Raw genomic sequence first — 27,521 nt, 5'->3', positions numbered from 1 at the left:
GCCTCTGTTCTGATCACCGGGGGCTGTCCGTTAAGGATTGAGGGAGACTTCCCTGGGTTCCTTAGAGCCAGCCCTATCCAGCCAGAAATCCCATCTTTGGGCCATTAATGGAGGATGGAGGGGAGACCTGCGTGGGAACCTGTCCAGACTTGGCCAGTCGCTGCTTCCGGAGGCACCTTCCTGACTGTCACCAACAAAAGTCTTCGATCTCCCACATAATCATTTCTATTAAAAAAGGGGGAAAAAAAGCCAGCTCCAAGCAGCAGAGATAACAATAGGCTCGCCTCACCCAGCACGTTGCTGGTTCCCACCGACAGCTACCTGCAGCCTTAGACAGGAAGCTCCATACTCAAGAGCTTCTGGTCTCCTTTATTGTATGGCTGCCTATTTTTGTCCTAATGGAGGAAGCCCTTGGGGGAGGGGTGTCTGGCTAGTGGAGGGGGAGGGGGATGTTTCCTAGGTAAGCACTCCTTCTTGATGGCTGGGGTGGGACATTAAAGACTTGTCTAATTTTTTAAAGAGTAACAATCCTATTTCTTCCTCATCCAGTGCTGTCTCTTTCATTCTCCTTTTCTTTTTGTTGCCTTGAGAATGGGGGGTGGGGGAGAGAAGACATCCATTTTCTTCTTCAGGCTTATTAAGAAAATAGCATTCATGTACCAGCTCCTCTTCCTCCTCATCCTCCCCACTCACAAAGGAGTCAGCCACCACGCCATTTGCAAGCTGTGTGTTTCCAGGAAGGTCACAGATCCTCTTTCTCCAAGCTGTAAAATAACAGGACGACCTCTTCTCCCCAGAGCATTCAAGCATGCAGCTCAGACGCGGTTCATTCAGTTCATGCCAGCCTCTGTCTGGGGTTTTGAACTGGGTGCTGGCTACCCATGAGATTCCTGGGTCAGAGCTCATACAGTCAGTCATTCACTAGTTCATGGGTATGTCCAACTGGGAACTTCTATCCTAGTGGAAGACACACAATCAATAAAGCGTGCATGTGAGGAGCACTGTGGGGAGGAATAATGGAGGAGGGGGATCGGCAGAGGGACCAGAGTGTTCAAAAGGCCTTACCAAGAAGGGACCTCCATCTAGAAACATCGCCTCTGTGAAATGAGGTCAGTAAAGGTATGAGGATGTTCCCTCATGGTAGTTTCCGGAACTCAGAGAGTGCTTGGTGGGTGTTGGTGAGCACTAGTGCTATTATGTTCTAACTCACGGTTGGTCCTCAGAGAGGAGGCATTAGAAGAACCCAAGTGCCCACCCATGGGAAAGGTACTTGCATTTTAACTCAGTCCACCCCTCAGCGGTGCTCAACCCATCCTGGAGGAGCCAATGGAAGCGGTCAGTCCACCCCTCCCGTGGGACAATGAGATGACTGGAATTAGTACTTGAGGGAAGACACGGTATGGGGTTCCAGGTGGGGTTCAGGGTTCACAACTTTGTTACTGGAGAAGAGTTAGCCTGTCCTGGAATTTTCCAGAAGACACAGCAAAAAAGCCAGCACAACTCCAGGGAACCATAAAGCCAGTCACAGTGGCTTACCTCTCTCATTCACAGTGTGCTGAGTGGGAAGTCCAGGTCCCACTATGCTGTGACCACGTGGCAACAGCGCCACCTGCTGGACAAAGGAGGCGGCTCCTGCATCTGCCTCCGTTTTCACTTCCATCACCAAAGCCAGAGGAATCCTGGTTATTACTACACAGAGCACTCACTGACTGTCATTTTGAAATTTCCTTTGTGCTTCAGCTTCCTCGGTGTGGGGATAGAGAGGAGAATTGTCAACAGTCTTTATCTGAGGCCTTCCACCTGCTCTGTCCCCTCCTTCTCTGCCTCTTGTTCTGTGCCTCTCTTTTCTGTGGGTCCTGTGTGAACACATGCCTTAGACATATATATTTGGCCAGTCCTAGGCCATGAACTCAGGGCCTGAGCACTGTCCCTGGCTTCTTTTTTTGCTCAAGGCTAGCACTCTGCCACTTGAGCCACAGCGCCACTTCTGGACATTTTCTGTATATGTGGTGCTGAGGAATCGAACCCAGGGCCTCATGTATACGAGGCACGCACTCTTGCCACTAGGCCATATTCCCAGCCCCTAGACTTATATTCTTATGAAGCCAGAAAGCCACTCTACTGTCACTGGGCCTTCTGGAAGCCTCCACCGGGAGTTCTTGGGGCACATGCATGAGACCAGTGATGTTCATTATCTAGTGGAAGCACCTGGCCCACTTCTGAGGTTAAGAGAACCAGGACTTCCTCAGACCACAAGTGAACTAATAATTGTCATCAGTCACAGAATGTAATCTTCAAAACACCTAACAGAAATACAAAAAAAAAAAAAAAAAGGAGAGAGAGTGGAGTGAAGGACAGTGACTAAGGTTGAAATACTCCGTATGCTTATGTGAAAATGGAACAATGAAGCTTTGAGATTAGTTTGGGAAGTGGGGGGAGGGGATGAGGGAGAGAGATGGAGGGAGTCTGATCAAAGTAACTATATTCATGTATGGACACACTAAAATAAAATCTTTTGTAACTAATTGATGCTAATAGAAAATATGTGTGTGTGTAGAGGGGGAGAGGTAATGGGCTAAGTAGCTCCTATTGCCAGACAAGATGCAACAGTTGCACATTGGCTTGTAATGAAGACTCTAAGGAAAATGCTCAAACTATGTGCACATTGACAGTCCCCGGCAAGTCACAGGGTGCTTCAACATATATTGCCCACCATTTACATGAGACACACACACACCCAGGACAACCTGTGGGGGTAAGGGGCTGTCCTTTCTGCAGGGCCTCCCAGAACCAGAGGAAATCTATGGTGCCCTGAGATTGCCTAGGGAGCTGAGGGCAACATGCCTTCTAGACAATTCTCCAAATCCAGTCATGCTAAGCAGGCCCAGGGACTGTGAGGAGAGGGTGGAGTTCACAAAACCTGAGGGAAACTGCTCCTCTCACCACCACACCTCAGGACGAAGGGTCCCGGATGGGAGCTTCCTAGCGGGGGGAGTAGTCCTGGACCAGAAGTGAGGTGACGGATGTGTAAGGGGAAGGCCGGAACCTATTCAGCTCCCACATGCTTGCCTGTACATGGAATCCAGTCAGGTTTGGCTTCGACTATGGGGCTTCACCTCTGCCTGCTCATAGGACCGCCAACTCCTGCCTTTCCAAGGGCAGAAGCCAACGTTGGCTTCTGCGCCAATGATGGCACCAGCGCCATCTTCCTGCAGGCTCAGGCAAAGCCATGTGGTGTGAAGGAAGTCCCTTGTTAGTTAGGGGTCTGCACAGGGCCCCCCACTTGGGGATGGCCAAGTGCTCCTGGGCCCCCTGGAGGGGGAAAGGCTATTGGAGGACTGTCAGGCCTTGGTAGCAGGGGACCCTCTGACCTATTTGTGTGGCGTCTTTCTTCACCTCCTCATTTCTCTTGTGGGGAGGAAGGGCTGACACACTGGGAATTGCAAACATGGTTGGCTGTGAGGGACCAGGGACTTCTCACAGCAAACGCCAGACTATGGAGTCCTGATGAACGGTGCGTTGGTGCCCTCTAGTGGGAGCCAGCTGCCATGCAGCTACCCGACAGGACCGCAGTACTTGCCATGCCAGCCCCCGGACCGCACTGAAAGCAGAATCATGAATGATGTGCCCGGACTGGCCATGGTCACCACCACCAACCTCCTCTACCCACGTGCAAAAACCCCGGAGGGGCTACCAGCAGCAGGACAGCAAGTAAGTGCGCCCAGGACGCAAGCCTAAGCCCACTTGTGGGGGGGTCTCAGTCCCTGCCCTGCCCCATGGCTTCACAACATGGAATCATGACTGAACCCTGAGTCTTCGTCACTTCCGGCTGCCCACCCCTGATCAGAGGTCTTGGGGAGCAATGCCAGAGGCAGCTGTAGGGGTCCAGGGACTGTGGGGGCCATGAAATCTGCCGGCTTGCACTCATGCCAGTGTTACTGTTCTCCTCGCTTCTAGCCACCACCATGGGGAGACCGACACAGGACTTAACGATATCACCAACATCAGCCCTTACTAAATCCCCTTTGTGGGTGGTGGCCCCTCCTGGCAGCCGGGGTTCACAGATAGGGGTGTGACTTCTGGATAGGGACACCTGTCTGCCCAGTTGCTCCAAGATCATGAGTCCCACAATGGGGGTCTGCCGGTTACCGGTGACACCTGCCCTTGGAGTCACGCTCACCGGGAACATGTGTGCACATGCATACAGCGACACGTCTGCGGTGTGTGCACACATGTGCTGTATCCGTGCATAGTACATGTGCATCTGTGACATGCCTGTGTGCACACAAATGGAAGCTTCGGAGGATCCTGGTTTTATGGTAATCTAGGCAGAAGGGCTTAGAGGGGCCCGCTCTCTCCCAGTAGCTCTCTAGGTCTTTCTAGCTTGCCACTGATTTAGTCCTGTGAGTAAACCGAGGTCCATAATGGAGGGTGTGCACAGCTACAGGAGATGACCATGCCTGGGTGTCAGGCAGCAAGTCACACCTGGTCTGGGCACACACAGCCTGTTACCCAGGCTTGTCTTCTAAGCCCCTCTCTGGCAGAAATGCCCATCACTCAGAAACACCCCCGGGGCAGGGGAGGAGGGCCACTTGCTTCTTCCTCCTACCTCCTAACAAATAGAGCCCCCCCACTCCTTAGACAGCGGGGCTTGATTTGCAGTGTTGAGGGTTGACAAGGACACCCAAAGCCCGCATGGCTAGCAGGGGCAGCCACGGTTTGCAGGGCCTTGCCAGAACTGTCCTGGGGAGTAGAGAGGTCATTGTCCTAGTGTTACACTCAGGAAACGGAGGCAGAGTGAAGTGGTGGGCTGTGTCTCATGAAGTTCACACAATGGTTAAAGGGCATGATGGCTGACCACTGGGTGAGGCGGCTTCCTCCTGGCCACTGGCCAGCTCTCCCTTCCCTTCTGCCCAGGCACAAAGGGCCCACCAGCCTGATCCCAGCGGCCAGGCAGGAACAAGCAGCTCAAAGGCCCCTCCACACCTTACTCTGGTGGGCAGTCTAGCTGGTCGCTACCCAGATGGGCTCTTTCCAGTGGACTTCCTCTCTAGTACTAAGTGCTGTAGGCTTTGTACTTACTAAGCCAGTACTCTACCACTTCAGCCCTAACCCCAGCCATTTTTTGCTTTAGTCATTTTTTGGATAAGGTCTTGTATTTTTTCTCAGTATCAGCCTCAGACCTGATCCTCTCCTATCATTGGGACTACAGTTGTGCACCACCATGCCCAGTTCAGCTGTTGAGTTGTTCTCCCTCAGTATTTTTTTTTCTTTTTTGTCCATTTGGCCTCAAACAACAATCTCCAGATCTCCACCTCACCTCTCAGGTAGCTGGAGTTACAGGAAGGAGCCATTCTGCCTGGCCTCCAAGGATGGCTTTGCAAGACCAGCAGTGGTTAGTATAGAGCCTTTCATTTGCAAAATGGTCAAGGCCCATTACTTCTTTTCCCATTCCAATGCATAGAAGTTTTACAAATAGTGCGAAGAACTTGTCCTGATTCTCTGCTGATTGTCGACAGTTTCTTCTTGGGCACTGTGTATCTACACACCAGCATCTGCTCTTTCTCTAAGTCACCTGAGGACAACTTCAGACACGAGGCCGAATCCCTCAATGTGTGCTCAGTGCTCCACCCCTCAGTGTGTGCTCCTCCAAACCAGGACACTTGGCTGCCTGGCCGCAAGCAGTGGCTGCCCTACCTGCAGGCCCTGTTCATGTTCTCAGCCCAGCAAGTTCTCTATTCCTTTCTGGTTCAGCAAATAAACCAAACAACCCTCCTGAAACCTTAGCACCCAGCAATGCAAAGCTTCTAATATAAAATTAATAGACATGCAAAGAAAAATATGATCTATAACTAGAAGAAACTAATGACTTGGATGGATGACGTAATGAGTAGAAAAAGAAAAAAAAAGAAAAAAGACCCGGATGATGTGATGACTAGAGAAGGATTCTGAAACACCTGCAAGAAAAGGGTCCTAAATGCTCAAAGACAGGACCGAACACAAGAAATGAGAGGCACAAGAAAAAAGATCCACTTGAACTTCTAGAGAAGAAAGACACACTATCTGAAATAAAATATATACTGGAGGCGACTAACAATAGGCTAGACACTGAGAGAAAAGATGTGTGAACTTGAAGAAATGAAAAAGAGGTGGGAGAAGACTTCTATAACACAAGCAGAGCTGAGCACGGGTGGCTCACACCTGTAATGCTATCTATTTTAGGAGGCTAAAAATCTAAGGACTGCAGTTCAAATCTAGCCCAGGCAAGGAAGGCTGTGAGATGCTTATCTCCAAAGGACTACCAAAAAGCCAGAAGTGGAGCTGTGACTCACGTGGAAAAAACAGCCTTGAGCGAAGAAAAGCTAAGGGACAGTGCCCAGGTCCTGAATTCAAGCCAGTGCCCCGACACGTGCCCCCCCCCCCCCCAATAAAACCCCAGGCAAAAGTACTGGAGTTTCAACTGGCTCAGTGCAAAGCCCAGAGTTCAAAACCCAGTACCACCAAACACACACAAAACAGAGCGCGGATGAGCCATGGGGAAGCAGGAAGAAGAGAGCATACATGCAGTTGGAACCTAGGGTGGTGGTGGCGAGAAAAGAGAAATAAAGGCCGAAAATGTTCCAGATTGGATAACTGTATAAGCCTCCCCTGGATTTAAAGAACTCAACCAATCCCAAGAGGAAAAGGAATGAGGAAAAACCACACCAAGGCACATCCTGATTGACTTACAGGGCCTTAACTGTACCCTTATTGTCTGCTTCAGTGATAGGCCCAGGGTGTGAGCAGAGAGGAAATGAAACAGGCCAGGGACCAGGAAGAGACAAATGGCCACAGGTGAAAGAAAGAACAGGAGCGATTCAAGAGAGAAGGGCAGGTGACAGGGTGGAAGGAGGTGGCGGGTCACCGCAGTGGAGAGCTCAGTCCTTCCAGTCCACGGCTCTAGCAGCCTGCCCTGCCCCCCCCCCCCCCCACCGGGAGCACCCCGGGGGCCAGCACTGTTGGTCTCTAGAGATCTGGCGGTAAGGCCGCTCTGCTGAGTGAGGCCTCTTTGCCCCACAGCCTGTCCCCATTCCGGGACAGGGGCCCAATCAACGACAGAACCAGCAAGCACTGCAGACCCCTGGCTGCTGGCAGGACAACTCCATTTTTTCAAAAGCCCCAGCAGCCCTGCAGGCCCACTGAGCACACAGCAGGGCACGCGCTTCTGTATAGACCGAGGTGAAAACGTCCGAGCCGACAGAGTTCCTAGCATAGGACGCATTTCATCCAGGGGACACCAGGCCTGCTGCCATGGTGGGGCACGCGGCCCAGCTGCTCCTGCTGTGCACACAGCCTACCCCAGGCGGAGCAGGAGTGCCCAGGCCCTGCCCAGGTGTTGCTAACCGTCGCGAGCGCCTTGGGTGTCTTGTGAGGCCATGTGAGAAAAATCCGTTCCGGCACCTACCTGCCAGGTGGGAAGGACCTTCTCGATGTCGTTCAGGTTGATGCTATCCCCATCCTCCAGTTTCCCCTTTCCACACCTGGGCCAGAAAAGAAGAGAAAGGCATTGGAAGGCTGGCTCATCCATGTATCCTGAGCCAGCCTGGTAGCGAGAAAGGAGAGTCAGAAGGGACCTGTCCTCCAGCAAGGCCTGCAATACCGGCTGTTCCACCCTGGGGAAAGGACTCTGGGGGGAAGGGCCTTCGTTCCTAACGCAGTGCCGAGCCTTCAGAATGGTGAAATAGGAACCATCAGGATGGTGAAATAGGAACCAGAGTACCCCCCGGCTCTTCCAGTGTTGGGGTCAGCTGCACCTTTAAGGGGCCACAGCTGACCTCGGCCTGTCCCTCCCCTTCCTGTCTTAAACAGGAAGAGAAGACCCTGTTCCTGGGGCTAGCACGTGTGCTATGGCGGAGGGGTACCCCAGGGGCCCATCCATAGGGGGCTGGACCTCTGCCCACAAAGGAAGTCTCCTGACGTCATTTGAGGGACAGCCACTTGGGACCAATCAGGGGCCCCTCTCTTGTGCCCGCTTTTGGGGTATATCTGGGGGGCTCCTCATTTGAATAAACAGAAGCCCTAGAGGTTTTCTCTAGGGGCCCACGCATCCGTGTCGTTCTTGGTGGTTTTGGGGCACCCTGCGACCACACGCCACCGAGGCTACCTGTGGCCATCGCTCCCGTGTGAGCAATAAAGGACCACCCAGGAAGGGGCGGACAAGCCCCTTCCCCCCCAAGCGAGGGGAAGTCGAGAGAGAGCGAGCCCACATTCCAGGAAATAAAGTAAACCCCTGTCTGATGAATGCCCCAAATCCTGTCACAATGCCTGCCAAAGCCCCATTGCACCAAAGGAAAACTCAGTGAGAGACTAAACAACTTTCTCAAGGTTACACATTCTGGCTGGGGCCGGCAGGAGCCCCCCCTCCCCCCCCCGGGGCTCCTTTTCTCCCTGGCTTGACTTTGAGTTAGAGCCAGGCAATGAGTGAACTGGGTGCCCTCTGGACAGGGCTACCGATCACAAGTCTAGATGTTTTGCTGATTAACCGTGCGAGGCTGCAAGGGTTTGCATCCAGCTTCATTCTTTCCTAACTGGGTGCCTCTGACCCTGTGCAAACCCCATAGCTCGGGGTTTCTCATCTGTATCATGGAGAAAATAATTGTGCCTAATACCATCAAGTGGCTGGAGTCTTAAAATCATCACAAAATAAAATAAACAATGAGGTGAATGTACCACTGCTGCGGTGCCTACTTCTGCTACTGTAGCCATCACTGGTACCAGGCAGAGAAGCAGCAAGGAGACCAATGAAAGGCAGAGTACAGACACTGGATACGCATGGACATCCGGCCTCAGGTAAACTCCATTAACTGAAGATAGTGACTCTGACTCGTGGGCTGTTTTAACTATTCTGAGAACTTAGAAGGGTGTTTCATAGCTGCCGCATGCATGGTTGTGTTCTGTGGCGAGTACTGAATGAGGTTTGTGGAGGCCTGGCTACCCCATGGGCGGTGGCATTTCCCAATGGCAGAGTTGGTAATGCAACTCTCAAAGTTCAGCCTCATTTGTTAAAATATTTACCAAACCTCACTTCTGTTGTTGGCCCTGTCAATCAAATTAAATCAGATGTAGTCCCTGCCCTGGGATAATTCAGTGCAAACCATTAGGCAGATTTGAAACTCACTATTGGGGCATGAGCCTGAGAACCACAGGGGGGCAGTAGGAGACAAGCTTCACGAAAGAGAATCTGACAGGCAGTATCAGCAAGAGTTTGCTTGGGCAGAAGAGAAGGGGGATACGTCTTGAGGCTTAATTAGATCCCTTCTTTCTTCCCTAGATGTCTCTGTGCCAGGCTCTGGGCTTAGGGAGGGGACCCAGGTTAAACAATCTCTGGTACTGGCGGGAGATTCCTGTCCCTCTGTACTGTGCTTCCGCTTCCTCAGGGGACAGGTCAAGGCACTGCAGGAACCCAGAGCAGTTTGCAACACTCACTTGGGCAGAGGGGAGGAGGGAAGCAAGATGAGAGAGTGCAGAAGAATGTCCTAGATGAGTGACTGGCACAGCAAAGGCACAGCTTAAGAGCAGGTTGAGTTTTACAGGCATGACAAGCTTTACCATGCTGGAGCACAAAGAGAGAGCGGGGATGGGGGGGGGTGAGTAAGGGTTTGGACAGGTGGAGCTGGGATGGGCAGGGGCATAAGGAAGCTATACCAGATCTGAGGGAAAGAGGAAAGGCCAGCTTTCTTCATCCCACCACCTCGACATGCTGGGCTAGAGAAGCAGAGATGGGAAAGCTGGAACACCCAGTCATCTTTGAACAGATTATTCTACCTGGTACCAGCTGCTTAGAGCTGCCTGGGTTCTCCAACTTCCATGGCCGAGAGGGTATTGGGGACTTGTCCTGTCTGGAATGGCTGACACCCTTCCCCAAGGTTGAATGTGGATAAAACACACCTGGGAACTCTCCAGCCTCCAGCCAAGCGCAGGTCAGGCAGGGCTTTTCTGTCCCTTAGTAGCTGCCCCAGGATTGGGTGTGTGTAAGGGTCTGTGTGAGGGGCTGGATGCTGCCCCGCCCCCCTCCAGGCAGAATTCCCTGCAGCATCGCAGGTGTGAGGGGCAGAAGGTGGCTGTGCACCAGCTGAGTCACTGAAGCCAGCAGGGTTTCCAAGGCAACAGCCTGCTCTGGTTTCTGTCCCTCCATGGAAACACAGGCTGCGGAAAGCCTTGGCAATGGAGTGGTACCCTGCTTCCAAGGGAGGCTGCAGCGGCTGGCTGGACACGTGGAGTCCATCCCCCCCACAGCCAGACTCTGAGGGGAACAAAGTTCTCAGCTTCACCACAAGGTGGACATAGGACATCAGCTGGGGTCCTGGAGGGATAGGATTTTTCCAGAGACCCTGGGCCACTCTCAGTAAGTATGGCTAGCGCTTGCCACGCTTGCCACGTGGGTAAGCCTGGCTGAAGGGTTTAGGCCTGCAGTTGGTGGGCAGGGATGGCCTACTTGAGCCATGTCCCTAGTCCTTTTCCTGTTATTTTATTTATTTACTTACTTACTTTGGTCAGTTGTGGGGCTCGTACTGGGGGAACTGGGTAGTGTCTCTGAACTCATTCTGCTTGAGGCTAGTGCTCTTCCACTTTGAGCCACAACTCCACTTCCAGCTTTCTGGTAGTTAATTGGCGATAAGAGTCTCAAAGACTCTCCTGCCCCTGCTGGCTTTGAACCCTGATCCTCAGATCTCAGCCTTCTGGGTAGCTAGGATTACAGGAGTGAGCCACCAGCACCTGGCTGTCCTTTTGCTTTTAGATTGTTTTTTCCGATGAGTTTTATGCTAACTTTGCAGTGCCTGGCCTTCTACATCCATCCTTCTCGTACCTCCACTTCCCAAGTAGTTGGGATTACAGATGTGGACTGCCACACCCATCCCAAAGCTATCTTTGAAGAGGAATGCAGCGCAGTAGAAGGCGAGATGAAAAACTTGAAAGTCTACATGGTTCCCAGCAGCATGGGCACCCCAGGAACATACCAGAATGTAAATTCCCAGCCCCCTAGACCTACTGAATATGAGACAGGGCCTTGTTGTGTCTTCATAAACCCTCTAAGTATTCAAGTTCAAGTCCCACTTCACTATCTTCCTGCTAAGCAGGGCTTCTGTGGTGGTGGGAAGCAGGTACTGTGGGCTGGGAGGGAGTATGGGATGGATGGAGAAGACGGGGAGCCTGCAGTTCTGGGACAAGGAGAACATCCTGGACATTGACCATCTGTGTCTCCTCCCTTCCCCCTCCCCACACAGCAGAACAAAGGTCCTTATTCCAGCGCAGCCACTTCCAGCCCCTAGCCCACTCTGTGAGCATCCTGTGTTTCCCCTTACCCTTCTCGGTCGATGTGTGGCAGGGGCTGCTTGGGCGTATGCCGGACCTTCCGGTGGAACTGGCTGAAGTCCAGCTTTTCAGGCTGCAGGTCCCAGGTGGCACCACTAGAGGGAGAGGGAAGGTGACAAATATGAGGCAGGAAGCCAGCAGCCTTTATTGATGGGAGGGGGAAGGAGGCTGACCTCTGACCTCATGAGGTAGGCAGGTGGAGAGGGCATTGGCCACCCAGGACAGGGGCTCCCCTAAGTCCCCCACTGAGAACAGCCCTCCGCTTGCCGCTTCCAGCTCTACAGAGGCCCCCTGCACCCCTCACTTTGTTCCATATCTACATATGAGGAAGGAGCAGCAAAATTTGGTCACCGGAGCATCCAAGCCCGGGCTATGCACCACAGAGAAAGAACAAGAAGTTACCTGAAGGAATCGAAGGTGTTGGCAGCCCAGATGTCTGTGCCCAGCATGTCCAGGGAGCCATCTTTGTTGCCATTCTGGAAGAGACAAGGTGACAGGCTGACATTATTTGCTGGGCCAGGATACTGGAAACAAACCGATAGAGGCCTCCCCTTGGCCCAAGCCTGCAGGAGTCCCTCCTGCCCCTGTCAATATATATATATATATATAAACCAAACTGGTCATGTTTCAGCTTAGGGGTTGAAATAAGCCCCCCCAAGTGAGTGTCCCAGGTAGTGTCCCCATTAAATTCTGGGGGACCCCGGGTTTCCTCTTGGATACCGGGCCTCGCCTCAGTGGGGTTTTTCAGATGTGCACAGTCAGGACTGGAAGTGATCATTGTTTCTGCTGTCCACAGCCCTTGGCTTTCCCCAAGCCCTGCAGAAATGGCATGTGCTCTGTCTGAGCCTTTGCCATAACTGCCTGCCTAATGGCTGTGGCTGAAGCCCAGGCAGGCTCTGCAAAGCCAGACATGCTGGAGCAATCTTTTGGAACCTTGCTTCCCATGAAGCTCCATGGACCGGGCTATACCAGTGCATGCCAGTCTACAATGCCCCAGTGTCCCTATACGATCATCCCATATACAGAGACCTTTGACCGATGCGGCATCTATGACTTGGGGGTCTCCAAACTTTGGCCGATGATCTCCCCAATGAAGTATCTAACTCTCCAACTTTATTTTATTATTGTTTTAATGCCACTACTGGGGATGGGACTCAGGGCCTGGGTGCTGTCCCTTAGCTTTTTCACTCGAGGCTAGTGCTCTACCACTTGAGCTATAGCTCTACTTCTGGCTTTCTGATGGTTAATTGGAAATAAGATTGCCATGGACTTGCCTGCCTGGACTGGCTTCAAACAATGATTCTCAGAACTCAGCCTCCTGAGTAGTTGGGATGATAGTCATGAGCCACCAGAGCCCAGCTCCAACTCCATGACTAACTCCTAATGCTCTCCATCACCTCTTACCCCTGTCAACTGCTGCTCTCCACTGGGCCCCTCAGAAACAATCCCTCCACATCACTCTAGCTGACCGTGTATGTCTCATGATCCAGGAAGTCATTTCCAGATTAGAGCAGGTTTTATAACAGAACTGTGCACATATGGTCTCCAAAAGACAGAGCAGCACATTTATAATCCATCCCTCCCCAGTGTCTATCAACAGCTAACAAGACAGTAAGTCACTCAGACATGGGTACCTTTCTCTCTATGTGTTTTGACCTCCTGTTTAGCTCCTGCTAATGTCCCAGATTGGATTTTTGTTTTCTTCCGTTGGTTGTAGGGCCCGAACTCTGGGCCTGGGCACTGTCCCTGAGCTCTTCAGCTCAAGGCTAGTGCTCTACCACCTGAGCCACAGTGCCACTTCTGGTTTTCTGGTGGTCAACTGGAGATAAGAGTCTCATGGACCTTCCTGCCCAGACTGGCTTTGAACCTCGATCCTTAGATCTCAGCCTCCTGAGTAGGATTACAGGTGTGAGTCACCGTGCCTGGCTGGATTTGTGTGTGTGTGTGTGTGTGTGTGTGTGTGTGTGTGTGTGTGTGTGTGTGTGTCCTGGGGCTTGAACTCTGGGCCTTGGCACTGTCCCTGAGCTTTCATGCTCAAGGCCAGTGCACTAACACTTGAGCCACAGCTCCATTTCTATAAGAGTCTCACAGAATTTCCTGCCTAGGCTGGCTTTGAACCATGATCCTCAGATTTCAACCTTCCAAGTAGCTAGGATTATAGGTGTGAGTCCCCAGTGCCTGGCATAAATTGGAATATTACACAGCAGTGAGAATACACAAAACACATGCAACCACATAAATAAATCTCACAAACAATGTGAAACAAAGAAGCCAGACACAAGAGTACAGTTACAATTCAACTTACATGACACTCAAGAACAAAGTAAGCTACAGTGAGGAATTCAGATGGTAAGTGGAAGGGAAACCCAGGGGCTCATGGGTAATGTTCTCTTCTAATCCATGGATCCGCGCACATGGGATACACACACTTTTCTGTACGCACGTTACCACCTCCTGTTGAGTTTCCTGGTGGTGTCTAGGCTTCATTTCCGAGGTCTCTGAAGGAGCAAATTTTCTTAACCTCCACATCCTGTCCCAGGACTCATCATTTCTCAGGGACACTAAGCTTGAGATGTGGTCTGTTCCATATGCCCAGGGAGGGCCTGGGCAGATACGAGGGGGATGAGTCACAAAGTATGGGGGATGACACACACACACAAAATGAACGCAGCATGCTCTGTGCCGATTCAGGGTGCTGCGGTAGGTTCAAAGGAAAGGCAGCTTTCCCACAGGAGTCAAGGAAGGACTCCCTCCCCTGAGCAGGGGATGGAAGGGCTCCTGGGGTCATCGTTATTTATATAAGAAGTGCACACTAAATAATGAGGACAAAGCACAAGGTAGTCAATACACACACACCTCCAGTGGTAGAAACCCTGACTTCACACTTGTTGTTTTCCCCTTCCCACGCATCCTGCATCCTAGCCTCAGGATCATTCATTAAAAAGCAGTGCAGACTCAGCAGCTAGGCAGCAAGAGCCATCTGCAAAAACTCCCTGGCTCTTAAGAACTGTTCTTCATTGCAATTCCATGGCTGGCCCCGCCGATCACAGCCTTGCTCCGAACACAACCTCCTCTCCGGCCCCAGAAGCAGGCCACCTTGTCACCCAGCATGCTGAAAAGATCAAGATTCTGAGAAGCCTTATCAAAGACAGGCATCCTTCTCAGTGGATTGTTTTTAGCACTTAAAACGCTGCCGAATCCTCCACAACAACCCCTTTTACTGGCAATTAGGGGGCCCCATGCCAGGGCGAGTCTTGCTGCTCGCAGAGAGATCAGAGGGCGATAATAAGCACTTTAAACCATGTGGAAAAGAACAGGGAAAGAGGCAGCCAGCGAGCTCAAAGCTGCATCCCAGAGGGCTCTGCTATTCTCCCCAGCTTGGAAGAGGACAAACGCTCCACAGTGCCAGGAACAGAGACAACAGCAGGGGCGGATTCCAACACAGCACTCAGCCCAGGCCACGCCACCCAAACACGCCACATATATTACAATCTCAGCAGGCAAAGGCTATCATTATCACCCTCACTTTCCTGGGGAGAAAACCGAGGCACAGAAAACTTGCTGATGCTCTTGAGGTTGGTTCTCAGCATGGCTCAGAGCCTGTGAACTTTGTTCCACCACTGGATTCCCAGCAGGTAACTCCTGAGCCCACTGTGAGGTTTCCAGGAAGCAGGATCGTCATTGTCCTTCTATGGCTGACGGTGAGAATCTCTAAGCCTAACTCTGCTCTGATTTGAGAAGGCACAGCCAGTACAGGGCCCATACTACCTGCAGTGAAGGGAGAAAGGATCCAGGGGATGTATTCTTAAAGACGAGGTTCTTATGCATGGGTGAGTATAACAAGGTGCAAAGGGGAAACAATGCTTGAACTCAGTACCTGACCACTGTGCCTGAGCTTTTATACTAAAGGCTAGCACTCAACTACTTGAACCACAGTTCCACTTCCAGCTTTTTGGTGATTATTTGGAAATAAGGGTCTCCTGGACTTTCCTGCCCAGGCTGGCTTTGAACCACGATCCTCATATCTTAGCCTCCTGAATAGCTAGGATTACGGGCGTGAGTCACCAGTGCCCTGCTGCATTAGTTATTTTTTGAGATAAGGTCTTGCTTGCTGCCCACATGCAACCTGGACTGCAAGTTTCCTATTTTTCTGCTTCCCTTTATAGCTAGCATGACAGGCACATGTCATTATGTCTGGCTTCTTCTATTAAGATAGTCTTGTACTGCCTTGGCTAGCCTGGAACCTAAATCTTCAAGACCTCAGCCTCCCTTGTAACTAGAGTGAAAGGTGGTTTACTACCACCCCCAGCTATTGATTGAGAAGAGGGGTCTCACAAACATTGATGCCCAAGCTGGCCTCAAACCACAATTCTCCAGATCTCAGCCTTCTAAGTAAGTAAGATTACAGGCATAAGCTACCAGTTCCTGGCCTTATCATGAGGATTTTTATGTGCCACAAAATGTTCAGAGACTAAAACAAACCCAAGGTCATGGCCTGGAGTAGAACAGAGGTTTCCTGTGGGCTAGATCACACACACACACACACACACACACACACACACACACACACACACACGCACACGCACACGCACACGCACACGCACACGCACATGCATGCAAGTGTTCAGCACCAAGGACAGCAACTCGTGTGTTGTTAAGAAAGACATAGGGGCACCCCACATTTAAATCATCTCCATTAGATGGGCTTTTGTGGCAGAGTAGCAGCTCAGAGACTGGCAAGCACCAGAGCTCCCCTCATTTTAGCACTTCTCTCAGTCTGCCCATCTTTTCCCACTGTGTGACTTAAAATTGAAAGTGGATGAATAATAGAGGTAGAGAGTTGGAGAAAACTGAAAGATGGTAAAAATGTGCAAACCCGGTTAAAGTATGGCCTATGCATGTGTGAAACAACTTGGTGAAGGCCCTTGAACAATTAATATAGCTGCAACAAAAGTGAATGTTCAGAAGGAACGATACTGCCCTACCTGGAGTTTAGGTACTAGTGAGAGGGGATGAGTGAATAGAGCACATGAAGGAAGGTAAATATGGCCAAAATACTGTGTGTGCATCTGTGAACACGAAAGCTTGTTGAGAGTAGGGTATGGGATGGGTGGGGAGGTGAGTCTGATCAAGGTACACCATATGCATATGTGGACATGTCAAAATAAAACTTTTTGTACGACTAATTGAGGTTAATTAAAGAAAGAAACAAACAAACATGGGTCCCAGGGAGTTGGGAGACAATGAAGGCTACGATTAAGTTCCTTCTCCCTAAGCTAAGCCTCCTGCCCATTCTTTCTCCTGAGAGCGCAATTTAGGTTTTATCTGCACTGTCCTGGACTGGGTCTCATCACAGGCCCTTCCTGGCTGGCTGCCTGTCCTGCCTCTGCTGACATCATGAGGCCGACTCCGTTGTCCTCAGTGCCCCATCAGAGCAAGGCTCCCTACAGATGGGTACAATGAGTCTGCGTTCCAGCACTATGCCACATTCCGGGGCTTTTTTCTTTGAACTTGTTTGAACTCTTTTGAACTCCTTGAACTTGTTCGAACTCCTTGTTTGAACTCCTTCATCCCCAGAGATGTAGAGAAGCTACCCAATAGTGCCGGGCTCAGAACCACAGCGGGTCAGGGCAGGAAAGGGGCTGCGAATTCATCCTTCTAGCTCAGGGGCTGGCTCAGAGTCCTTCAGAGGTGACACAGAGCCACGAGGTGGCGAGTGGGGGCAGACAGCAGGTGTGGTGCACGCCCTCAGCTCACCAGGTACTTCTATCCTTCAGGGTTTCCTCTTCTTTTTTTTTATTTTTTATCAGTCTTAGGGCTTGAATTCTGGGCCTGTGCACTGTCCCTGAGCTTTTGTGCTCAAGGCTAGCACTCTACCACTTAAGCCACAGCTCCACTTCTGGCTTTTTTTTTTTTTTTTTTTTGTAGTTTAGTGGAGATAAGAGTCTCATGAACTTTCCTGCGCAGGCTGGCTTCAAACCAGGATCCTCAGATCTCAGCCTCCTGAGTAACTAGATTATAAGTATAAGCCACCAGCACCCAGCTGGTTTCCTTTGCTGATGCAACAGAAGGTTCTACTTTTCAAAACTTGAGGTGTGTTTAGATCATTACTGATTCACATGCATTCGTAAGAAAGAATAGAGAGAGAGATCTCCTGGACCTCTCACCCAGTTTCTCTCCAGGAGGAAGCTTGTAAAAGTATAATTCATTATCACATCCAAGATAGTGACGACAGCACAGAACGTTTTCATCACCACAGAGCTCTGCCCCTTGCCCTTTTCTCCCATTTTTATTTGCATATTTGAGTTGTACAAAGGAGTTTCATTATGATATCTCCATACATGCATACAATGTATCCTGATAAAATTTCCCATATGCACTCTCTCAGTCCCCTTTCACTTCCTATGACTATTTCAGTAGGTTTCACTGTTCTGTTTCCATATATGCATAGAAAGAATTTTAACCAAGTTCACCTTCTACATACCCTCTGCCTTCTCCCTCCCCTCCCACTGGTACCCACACCCAAATAGAGCCTGTTTTATATTCTTGTCATTCTTATTTTGTGCTAGGATTGACCTTAGGGCCTGCACACTGTTCCAGAACTTTTGTGCTCAAGGCTAGCATTTTACCACTTGAGCCACAGCTCTACTTCCAGTGTTTTACTAGTTAATTAGAGATAAGAGTCTCTGCTCAGGCTGTCTTCAAACCACCATCTGCAGATATCAGCCTCCTGAGTAGCAGCTAAGACTGCAAGTGTGAATCCCAGCTCACTAGATATGAAGGTGAACATATGATGTTCATCTTTCTCCCTTCAGATTCTCTCACTGTATACGTTCTCTACTTCCATCCATTTTCCTGCAAATGACATAATTTTATTTCTCTTTATGGTTGGATAATACTCCATCGTAAATATATACCACATTTTCTTTATCTAGTCATTGACTGATGGGCACCGAGGTTGATTCTATATTTTGGCTACTATGAATAGCATTGCTATAAACGAGTGTGCATGCAGCTGTCTGTTGACTTGCATTCGTTTTTAGGAGTAGTGTAGAAGGATCATATGGTAGTTGCAGCTTTAGTTTTTAAAGGAGTCTCCACACTGATTTCCACAATGGCTTCGCTAACTTATATTCCCACCAACAGTACGAAGGATCCTTGTTCTCTTCCATCCTCGCCAGCACTTGTCCTTGTGTGTTTTCTTGGTGGTGGCCATTCCAAGTGGGAAGTGGAATCTCTGTGTTTGGGTTTGCATTTCCTTTATGGATAAGGACGCTAAACGAAATGTTTCCTCACATATTTATTAGCCATTTGTATTCCTCCTTCTGAAAACTGTTCATTTGCCATTTATTAATTGGACTATTCTTTCAATGCTAGTTTCTGGAGCTCTTTATATATTCTGGATATTAACCCTTTATCTAATGAATAACTGGCAAATATTTTCTCCCATTCTGTAGGCTTTTATTTTATTCTAGTAACTGTCATTTCAAATACATTATAGGAATGGAATCACAGACAATGCAACTTTTAAGGATCGCTACCCTCTTCCCCCTGCCTGGGCTCCTCAGCACAATCTCCTGAAGATCCATCTGACATTGCTGCCTTGGCTACAGGTCACTATTTCCATGCTGAGTGCCTAACCACTTCTCACATCCAGGTTGCTTCTAGGTTTTTGTTTTTGTTTTTGTTTACAAGTGCAAACAAACCTGCTATAAACATGCAAGTACAAGTTTTTGTGTGAACATAAGTTTCCATTTCTCTGGGATAAATACCCAGCAGTGCAACTGCTGGATCATATGGTACTTGCAGATTTTGTTTCTCAAAATCAACCTGCTTTCCAGAATGGCCATACCATTTTACACCCCACCAGCACTGCGCAAATGGTCCAATTCTCTCTGAATCATCATGAACGTTCAGCATTGTTATTATATGGCCTATATTTCAAATGCACCTATCCTAAGAGGAGTGTCCAAATACCTAGTGCGGTTTTAATTTGCATTTCCCTGGTGGCTAGAGGTGAAGACGGTCTTTTGGTGCACATATTTTTTGTCTGTATATCCTCTTCGAAAAATGTCACTTGATGCATTTTGCCCATTTTCCAACTAGATAGTAAATGATGAGTTTTGAGAATTCTTTATATATACATACATATATATGTTTGAGTGTGTGTGTGTGTGTGTGTGTGTGTGTGTGTGTATGTGTACACAGAGCAGTGGCTCACACCTGTAATCCTAGCTACTCAGGAGGCTTTGATCTGTTGAGTGCTGGGATCACAGGAGTAGACTACCACATGTGATCACCAGCTGGCAGGGCTGAAAGTCACAGCTTCCTACTTGGGCTTTTCCAACAATACTTTTGGGGCGTAGGATTGGGGTGCCTCATTCTAGAGTGGGGGGAGTAGGAGCCAGGCTTCTGCTTGGTCTTGGCTGGGCTGAGGGGTAAGGCCATGTATAGCCTTTTCTGAGGTGTTTGGCTGGGGCAGAGCAGCTACTGTCTGACAGTTTTCTGTGTTGCTGGGTTGTTCTTTTCTTGGTCCTCTGTCTGGAAAGAGCAGACTTTTTACTGGAAAGTCTTTGTGGCTATGGGCATTTCTGAGCTACTCTTTTCTGAAGCATCAAGTATGAGATATACAAAGCCAAAGGACAGTTAAGTCATCACCATCTCATTTGTTAGGTCCTAAGAAGTAGTTTGCTATCTTCCCTCTCTAACTTCTAGAGTTTTCCAGAATGTCATATGAAATGTCCAGGCTATGTAATCTGCTCCACTTTCCAAGAAGTGGAAGGACATGTCTGTATTTCTACCATCTGGCCTCAAGTCTAGTTTGCTTCCTCATTTTACAGAAGACAAGCCGAGGCTGCTGTGTCCTACCCATGGTCAAGACGGAAGTCAGAGGCACAGCCCAGGCCAGCATCCTGTCTCTACTTCCCAAGAGCATGGCCCCCTCACCTCTGTGAATCTGACTTCCCTATCACACCAGCCCTACAGTAACCTGTATTCAAATGCCTCCCTGGCCCAGGAAGATCTCTCCCTGGAGACTCTAGGTCCTGAGGGTGGAAACCGGGCCACCTGGCTTGTGCTATACCCTGTGGCTACCCAGTCAGTGGCGGAGTGAAGACAGTCACTGGTATAGCTTAGTGAGTATCCTATCTGTTCCTGTATCTGGCACATAAAAGGCGATCATTGGCACTGGGACATGATAAATTATACAGGACTATAGGCATTCACACACAGGGAAACAAAAGGAGGATACTCTTAGGAGAGGAACACAAAGGTACAATGCCTATGTGCATCTGATCATAGAAAATAATATTTATCCAGATGAACTTGAGGAACTGGACACAAGAATTTTTTCCTTTGTCGCTGTTTTCTTTATTTTTGTTTGTTTGTTCATTTACCTGATTTTGGGAGGGCAAGGAGGGCACAGAAATGGAAGGACAAAGGGTGAACAAATACAGCAGTGGTACCCACTGGAGACTGTGTAGAAAATGAACTAAACAACTTTCAGGCGGGGATGGAAGCAAAAAATTGGGAGACAGTGAGGGAAGGAGTGACATTATCCAAAAAGAAGTATACTCTATCTGGCTTACATAACTGTAACCCGATGCAAATTTTTAAAAAGACAACCCTTGGTATAATTTAATGAGTATTGTATCTGTTCCTTTAAATACACTGGGGCTAGAGATACAAGACCAGGAACACAGAGATGCAGACCCTAGGCAGCAATAGTGGCTGCTGTGTCTGGTTCTGTGTGTGTGGTTGGGGGAGGGGTAATTAAGAGGGATGGCAAATATATGACAGGTCATCTAGGATAGGACAGGTGGGACATGGTATCCTATCCCAGGCTTAGCACTGTAGCCCAGTGGCTCCCCCAGCCCTTCACTTTTGCCTTCTATGCACAGGAGCTGATCTTCTCCCTGACCATCCCCATGCCCTCTGCCTGGCTCTCAGGTGCCTGGTAATGAATGACTTGCTGACTGGATCAACGTGTGAAAGAACAAACATGCAAGCAAGGAAAGGGATGGTGACTGAAGAAATGCCTTTTGTGAGAACGAGGATATTGAGCTCCAAAAAGATTTGCCAAGGTGGATTGCCTGGGAAGAGACTGAATAGCCAGGGGGCAAAGGTACGGAACCAGCCCAGCAGCTGGGGCCAGGAGAAGATGGTTTGGGAGAGGCGGGAGTTTGACTCAAAGAAAGGACTTTTCCTCACTGAACACAAGTGGCTCGCAGTTATTTGGGAGGCAAAGGAAGGAGGATTGAGGTCTGAAGCTGGCCCTGGGCAAAAGTGAAACTCTGTTTGAAGAAAATTCAAAGCATAAAGAGCTGATAGGATAGCTCAGGTGGGACAGGGCCTGGCCAACAAGCGTGAGGCCCTGATTTTGAACCCCTATATGCAAAAAGAAAATGAGAAAAAAAGAGAACAGGAAAGAAAGAAAGAGGGAGGAAGACCTTTTCTCCCACGAAGCTGCCTATGTTCTAAGATGCCTTTGGAAGCAATGCGCACCCCATTCCTAGAGATGTCTGACAGCTTAGCTACAGGAGGGGGTTCCGAGTGCTGCTTTGGAGGAAACTGGACCCACCTCAGAGCTTTTTTTTTTTTTTGCCAGTCCTGGGGCTTGAACTCAGGGCCTGAGCACTGTCCCTGGCTTCTTTGTGCTCAAGGCTAGCACTCTACCACTTGAGCCATAGCACCACTTCTGGCCTTCACCTTCTCTTTACCCTTTTATTTAATGAAATGCTAAAGACCTAGATCAAGTCTCATGTCAAATGGACAGTGACCAATGGAACCACTGTTTGGAATGTCTGCAAATCCTGTCGTCAGGACCCCTGTTTGGGAGACCTCATGTGTATAACTTCATCCTGTTCTGTGTTAACAAACCTCTACTCTATAAACAGGTGATGATCCAGAAGTTTCTAGCTCATAATATATCTGCTGAGTTCATTTACTGAGCTCATAGTTCAATTAATATTGAGAGCAATGCTATAAATAGAAACACGATATTTGTACTTAAAAATTGTCTCACAAGCCATGTGCTGGTGGCTCACACCTATAATTCTAGCTACTCAGGAGCCTGAGATGTGAGAATTGTGGTTCAAAGCCAGCCCAGGCAGCAAAGACCGTTAAACTATTATCTTCAATTAGCCAGCAAAAAAACCAGAAGTGGAGCAGTGGCTCAAGTGGCAAAGTGTCAGCCTTGAGCAAAAAAAAAAAAAAAACAACAAAAAACCAAACCAAAACAAAACAAAACAAACAAAAAAGCAGGGATAGTGCCCAGGTCCTGAGTTCAAGCCTAGGTCTGGCACACACAAAATGTGTTTTACTAAGGTATCAAGTCTACTAATGATTTGAGAAAAAAAAGGGGGGGGGAACACTCTACATTTCAAACTAAATTCTACACATGCTAGAGGACAGCAAGATGCCTGGCAAGGGGCTGCTGTCCCCCTTTGCTGTGGTCAGGGGTCCTCTGCTCTCCAGGCTCTTTCCTTCCTCCCCCCTGCTGCCTCTGCACCCGTCACCGCTGGCACAGACAGCCTGATCTGCGGTTGGCACAGGGCTGGGGGTGGAGCAACCGTGGAGGTATCAGGACAAGCCCGCCCTGTCCCAGCATCCCACATTATAGAAGAGGTATATATATGGCATCAGTCACTCCTGGGTCAGTATTTGGCTCTCTTAGCCACTGGCACAAAGTTCCAAGATTCCTTCCCTCTCAGGAAGGAGCACTCTACCCCTATCCTCCAGAAAAGGCGGCTCGCGGGCTGGGGATATAGCCTAGTGGCAAGAGTGCCTGCCTCGGATACACGAGGCCCTAGGTTCGATTCCCCAGCACCACATATACAGAAAACAGCCAGAAGCGGCGCTGTGGCTCAAGTGGCAGAGTGCTAGCCTTGAGCGGGAAGAAGCCAGGGACAGTGCTCAGGCCCTGAGTCCAAGGCCCAGGACTGGCCAAAAAAAAAAAAAAAGAAAAGGCGGCTCGCGGGTCAGCATCCAGCACTCGACATCACTTCTCACACTCCCCCATCTTTCCCAGGGTTTCGTGTGAACTCATCTGATAAGGAGGCAGGCCCAGCAGGTTCCCAATCAGGTTTCCTACCATTGCTCAACAGCCCACACAACAGGCCAAGGAGTCCTTCAGGGAGGAAGTCCTTCTCCAGGTCTAATCAGAGGCTACGGTGCTGTGGTGTATTGATTTCCTTTCCTTGGCACTTGTAGGCAGATAGAGACGAGCTGCTTGCCCTTGACACTATACAACCTTTCTTGAATTCCAAATCCCTGGGCAGCACCTGGACAAGTTTTCCATATGCACACCTGTCTTCTCAGACTGGTCCTCGCACCGACACACCACACTGGAAGGCTAGACACCATCACAACATCCTGACAAATGGTTCTCTTGGAGAGAGAAGTCAGGATTGCAAACAATCTGAAATGCAGGCAAATGTCATTTTCTTCCAGTTTTTCTTTTTTTTTTATTTTTTTTTATTTTTTATTTTTTTTTATTTTATATTTTTTTTCTCAAATTTTTATTTTCAAACTGACGTACAGAGAGGTTACAGTATCATACGTTGGGCGTTGGATACATTTCTTGTACTGTTTGTTGCCTTGTCCCTCATGCCCCCCTCCCTCCCCCCCTTCCCTCCCCTCCGCCCAGTTGTTCAGTTCACTTACACCAAACAGTTTTGCAAGTATTGCTTTTGTAGTTATTTCTCTTTTTTTACCCCGTGTCTCTCGAATTTGGTATTCCCTTTGAATTTCCTACTTCCAATACCAGTAAACACGGTTTCCAATATACTCAGATAAGATTACAGAGATAGTGTAGGTACAAACATAGGAAGGTGATACAAAACATCATCAATAATAGAAACTACACATTCACATAGGACGTTTCTTCCAGTTTTTCTGTAACCCACTTTTCCTGTTCTGGGCTCTGGGGGTCCTCTTCCTCCTAGCTTGTAAGATTTGATCCACTCTAGGTTGCCCCACTTTGTCTGAAAGGGCTCAGAGAAGATACCTTTTCCCTTCTGTACATTAGTGACAATAAAAAGAGTAGGAAGGTAGAAGGCTACTGCAGGGGACCTGTCCCCACCTGTGCCACACCCGGGCCTGGGCAGCATCTGTGGCCCGACACACATAACTTCCTGGGCAAAAGGTAGGGCCTCAGAATCGTCCTGTCAACCCCTACCTGCCTGGGTACAGAGAGCCAAGGCAGAGCCGTCAGGGCAGCACCAGACAAGCTGCCACTCCCAACCTGACTTGGCTTCCGTTTCTCCTTGAAATGAACCCTCCTCTGTGGGTGAATGTGGGTTAGTGGAGCAACTCAGTGCAGCCTCACGTGGTTGCTGGGCACCGAGGGTGTGCAAGGCCCCATAGAGAGCCAGCTCCAGCTCCCACCTTGGCTTCACACATGGGCTGAGAGCAAGGCAGGTATGGGTACAGCGAACAGCCTGACTGCGACATGAGCGTGTGGGCTGGTAGTGAGTTGCCAGGTATGTTCCTGGGGACGGTGGGATGTCCCTAAGGGCTGGTTCTGTGCTCTGGTCACGCTGAAGTGGCCTTGAAGGATGGCTCGGACATCAGACCCCATCAGAGCCACACCCAGAAGTGCGTTCTTCAGCGGGCAGCTACCTAGGTGCCCTCCATCTGAGGCTGCTGTAGAGTAGATGTGGGCGGGGCAGCGCAAGGGCTAGCCACATGGGGCTTTCCTGTGGCAGTGTCACAGGCTGCTGACAAGCTCGGATCCGTCACCAGAGGGCACAAGGAGATGGCCACTCCATGAGAGAATATGGTTACGGAGATGAGGCCCAGGGTAGATGCTCCTACTGGCAGGAGCATGAATGTGGATGGACAGGAGACACCATGAGCCACGGGCAAAGGCAACACCCTAGACGTGGCAGGGTATTGAGAAGGACAGAATCTGGCCAACACCACAAGCACTGTATCACCAGCCAGCCCTCAATCATTTCATCTTGTTCATGTAGCCTATGGCTTATACCTAACTAGTCTCTGATGCTTAAAACCCAGGCCTTTCATCACTGAACTAAGACTCTTCCGACCACAGGAGACCTCATTTCAATCTAGGCTGCCAGATGTTCCTGTTTCCTCATGCAGCGGATGGAGGACGATGCCTAGGTCCAAACCTCTGCCTCTCATCAGGAGGTATGGCTCTGCCCACCTCCCTGTGCAGCTCACCCAGCTTCTGACCTCTGGCCCGGACTGACACACGCACCGTGCTGGGGGTATCTCTTCACACCTGAGTCTTGTCTTTCTAAATAAAGGTGAGACCCTGGAAAGCAGGGCCATAATGTTAGGCTCTCCTGGGGCTTTGTACCAGGCCTCTGCCAACACTGCCACTGGGTGCGTCTCCAAGTAATTCCACCTGCAAATGCCTCGAACTCCTCTCATTGGCTCTAAGCATCTCCCCGCAGAACCAGGGTGTGTCCCAGCTAGACATGAGCAGGCTGTAGGCCTTCCCCAAACTCCAAACACCACTACCACAGGCACTGCCTGAGACGAGATGTGCCACAAGACAGTGAAAGTGGTACTGCCAGCAGTCCCAGGCCTGTAGAAGGCCCAAGAAGCCCCCATCTCTGGACATACCAGGAAGGCAACCCTCATCTCCGGCCCAGAGCTCTGCCCTCTGGCTTAACTCCACCTGCCATGAAAGGACCATCACCTGGTCAGCTCAGAGGGGAGATAATGTAGTGGGCCAGGTTATCAAAGGACCCCCACTGTGCAGCCACATGGCTGGCAACAGAACCCCATTCAAGAATCCTATCAAGACCTCCTGTCTCAGCAACAATGCGTGTAACAGGAGAAAGCCATCCCAGACCGCTTCCCACCTTCACCATGGAGCTGCAAAGCCTAAGAAGGATCCAGACCCCAGGCCACCCAGCTGCTTCCCTCAGGACAGCCTAGAGAAGGGTTTGTCCAATAAGTACAAGGGACTGAAGCAGTGGGCAGGGCTGTGTGTTCCTGAAGCAGCTATTGGACCAGGGGTTGTGGATTCTAGGCTGGGGCTGAGGCGGGCAAGTGGTTTTCTCAGCTTTTAACCGACAGCCTCCGACAGACACGGATGAGGTATCAGTGGGCCAGGTGTCCTCCAGTCCACACATCCATCTGGGGAACCTTCAGGAGCTCACAGGCCATAGCAGGCTGTAGCCTTACATTCCTGGCTCAGCTGGTACACTGGGAAGATGGACAGACCCCCTGATCTCTTCCCAGCAGCTGCCCCCATCCCTCCCTCTGCAGACCTGGAAGGAAGTGCTCCCCTCCCCAGTAGCATCAAAATCCAGAGTCTCAGTGTTTATGGGGGTCCATCAATGTTAGTGCATAAGCCTCCAATTCAGTCACCTGGCTTCCTGGGTAAGATATTCTACCATGAGGCTATGTTTCAGTGCATCTCTCAGTGCACACCTAGATTATTTCCAGATGTTTGCTATTACTACTAGGAAGACTGAAGAACAGGTGTGTTTGAGGCAGGTACTTCACTGTGACCAGGGAATTAAGGGCTTCCCATAGATAGACAACAGCTTGCCGAGACAACAGCTTGCCGTCTCTTCCATCTTCCCGACTGTCCCATATCCCCACCTCTCAGAGGCCACAGAGGGCCAGCTTCAGGATCCAGAGAAGCAAGACTCCTGATGACAGCCCTCCATCCCCCATGAAGCATGGAGCTGGTCCCCTACCTGCTGTGGGGGAGCTCGTCCTCGGGAGAAGGAGCAGCTGCTGTCCAGCTGCTTGCTGCAGTCCGCTGTCCACTGCAGGCAAAAAGGAGGCGTCAGTGATGGTAGGATACACAGGCACAACATTGCTCTGCCCAGCAACCAATGACCTCTGCACCTCTGCAGCAGGACCAGAAGAAAAATCCATCCCTACTAGCAGGTCCAAACGCCAGGTCAAAGCGACCTCCTGGGTGTATGGCCAGGGAACGCAAACTCATTCCCCTGCACCTACATGCACTTAAGTGCCCAAGACCCAGTTATATTCCAAAGCCAACCACACACGGTGCCCAGGTCTTCAGAGGTGTGGACGACCAAGCACTAGCCCTGATCACTTGGGTTTTCCACTATGTCAAGGAAGGGTGGCTGGAGCTGGAGGGGGCACAAATGCCTGGCTCTGCTTGCATGCCCAGCTCCAGGTGACAGATCTGGCCTCAGGATGAGCTCTACACTGGC

General features: G+C 50.0%; 1 protein-coding gene across 3 annotated transcripts in view; it reads right to left on the bottom strand.

Moving 5' to 3' along the window:
* The window catches only part of Ctif (cap binding complex dependent translation initiation factor), a 221,716-nt gene that overhangs the window by 144,961 nt on the left and 49,234 nt on the right, over window positions 1-27,521 (bottom strand). For all 3 annotated transcript variants that reach the window (XM_048363533.1, XM_048363534.1, XM_048363536.1), the window contains 4 exons: window positions 27,033-27,104; window positions 11,755-11,828; window positions 11,343-11,447; window positions 7,445-7,520 (listed from right to left, as the gene is read on the bottom strand). In XM_048363533.1, the coding sequence (XP_048219490.1) occupies window positions 7,445-7,520; window positions 11,343-11,447; window positions 11,755-11,828; window positions 27,033-27,104 (327 nt within the window). The remainder of the gene's footprint in view (window positions 1-7,444; window positions 7,521-11,342; window positions 11,448-11,754; window positions 11,829-27,032; window positions 27,105-27,521) is intronic.

This window comes from Perognathus longimembris, chromosome 15 (genome assembly GCF_023159225.1).
Source record: "Perognathus longimembris pacificus isolate PPM17 chromosome 15, ASM2315922v1, whole genome shotgun sequence".
In the NCBI taxonomy this organism is placed as follows: Eukaryota; Metazoa; Chordata; class Mammalia; order Rodentia; family Heteromyidae; genus Perognathus; species Perognathus longimembris.
This window is presented reverse-complemented; position numbering and strand designations above follow the sequence as displayed.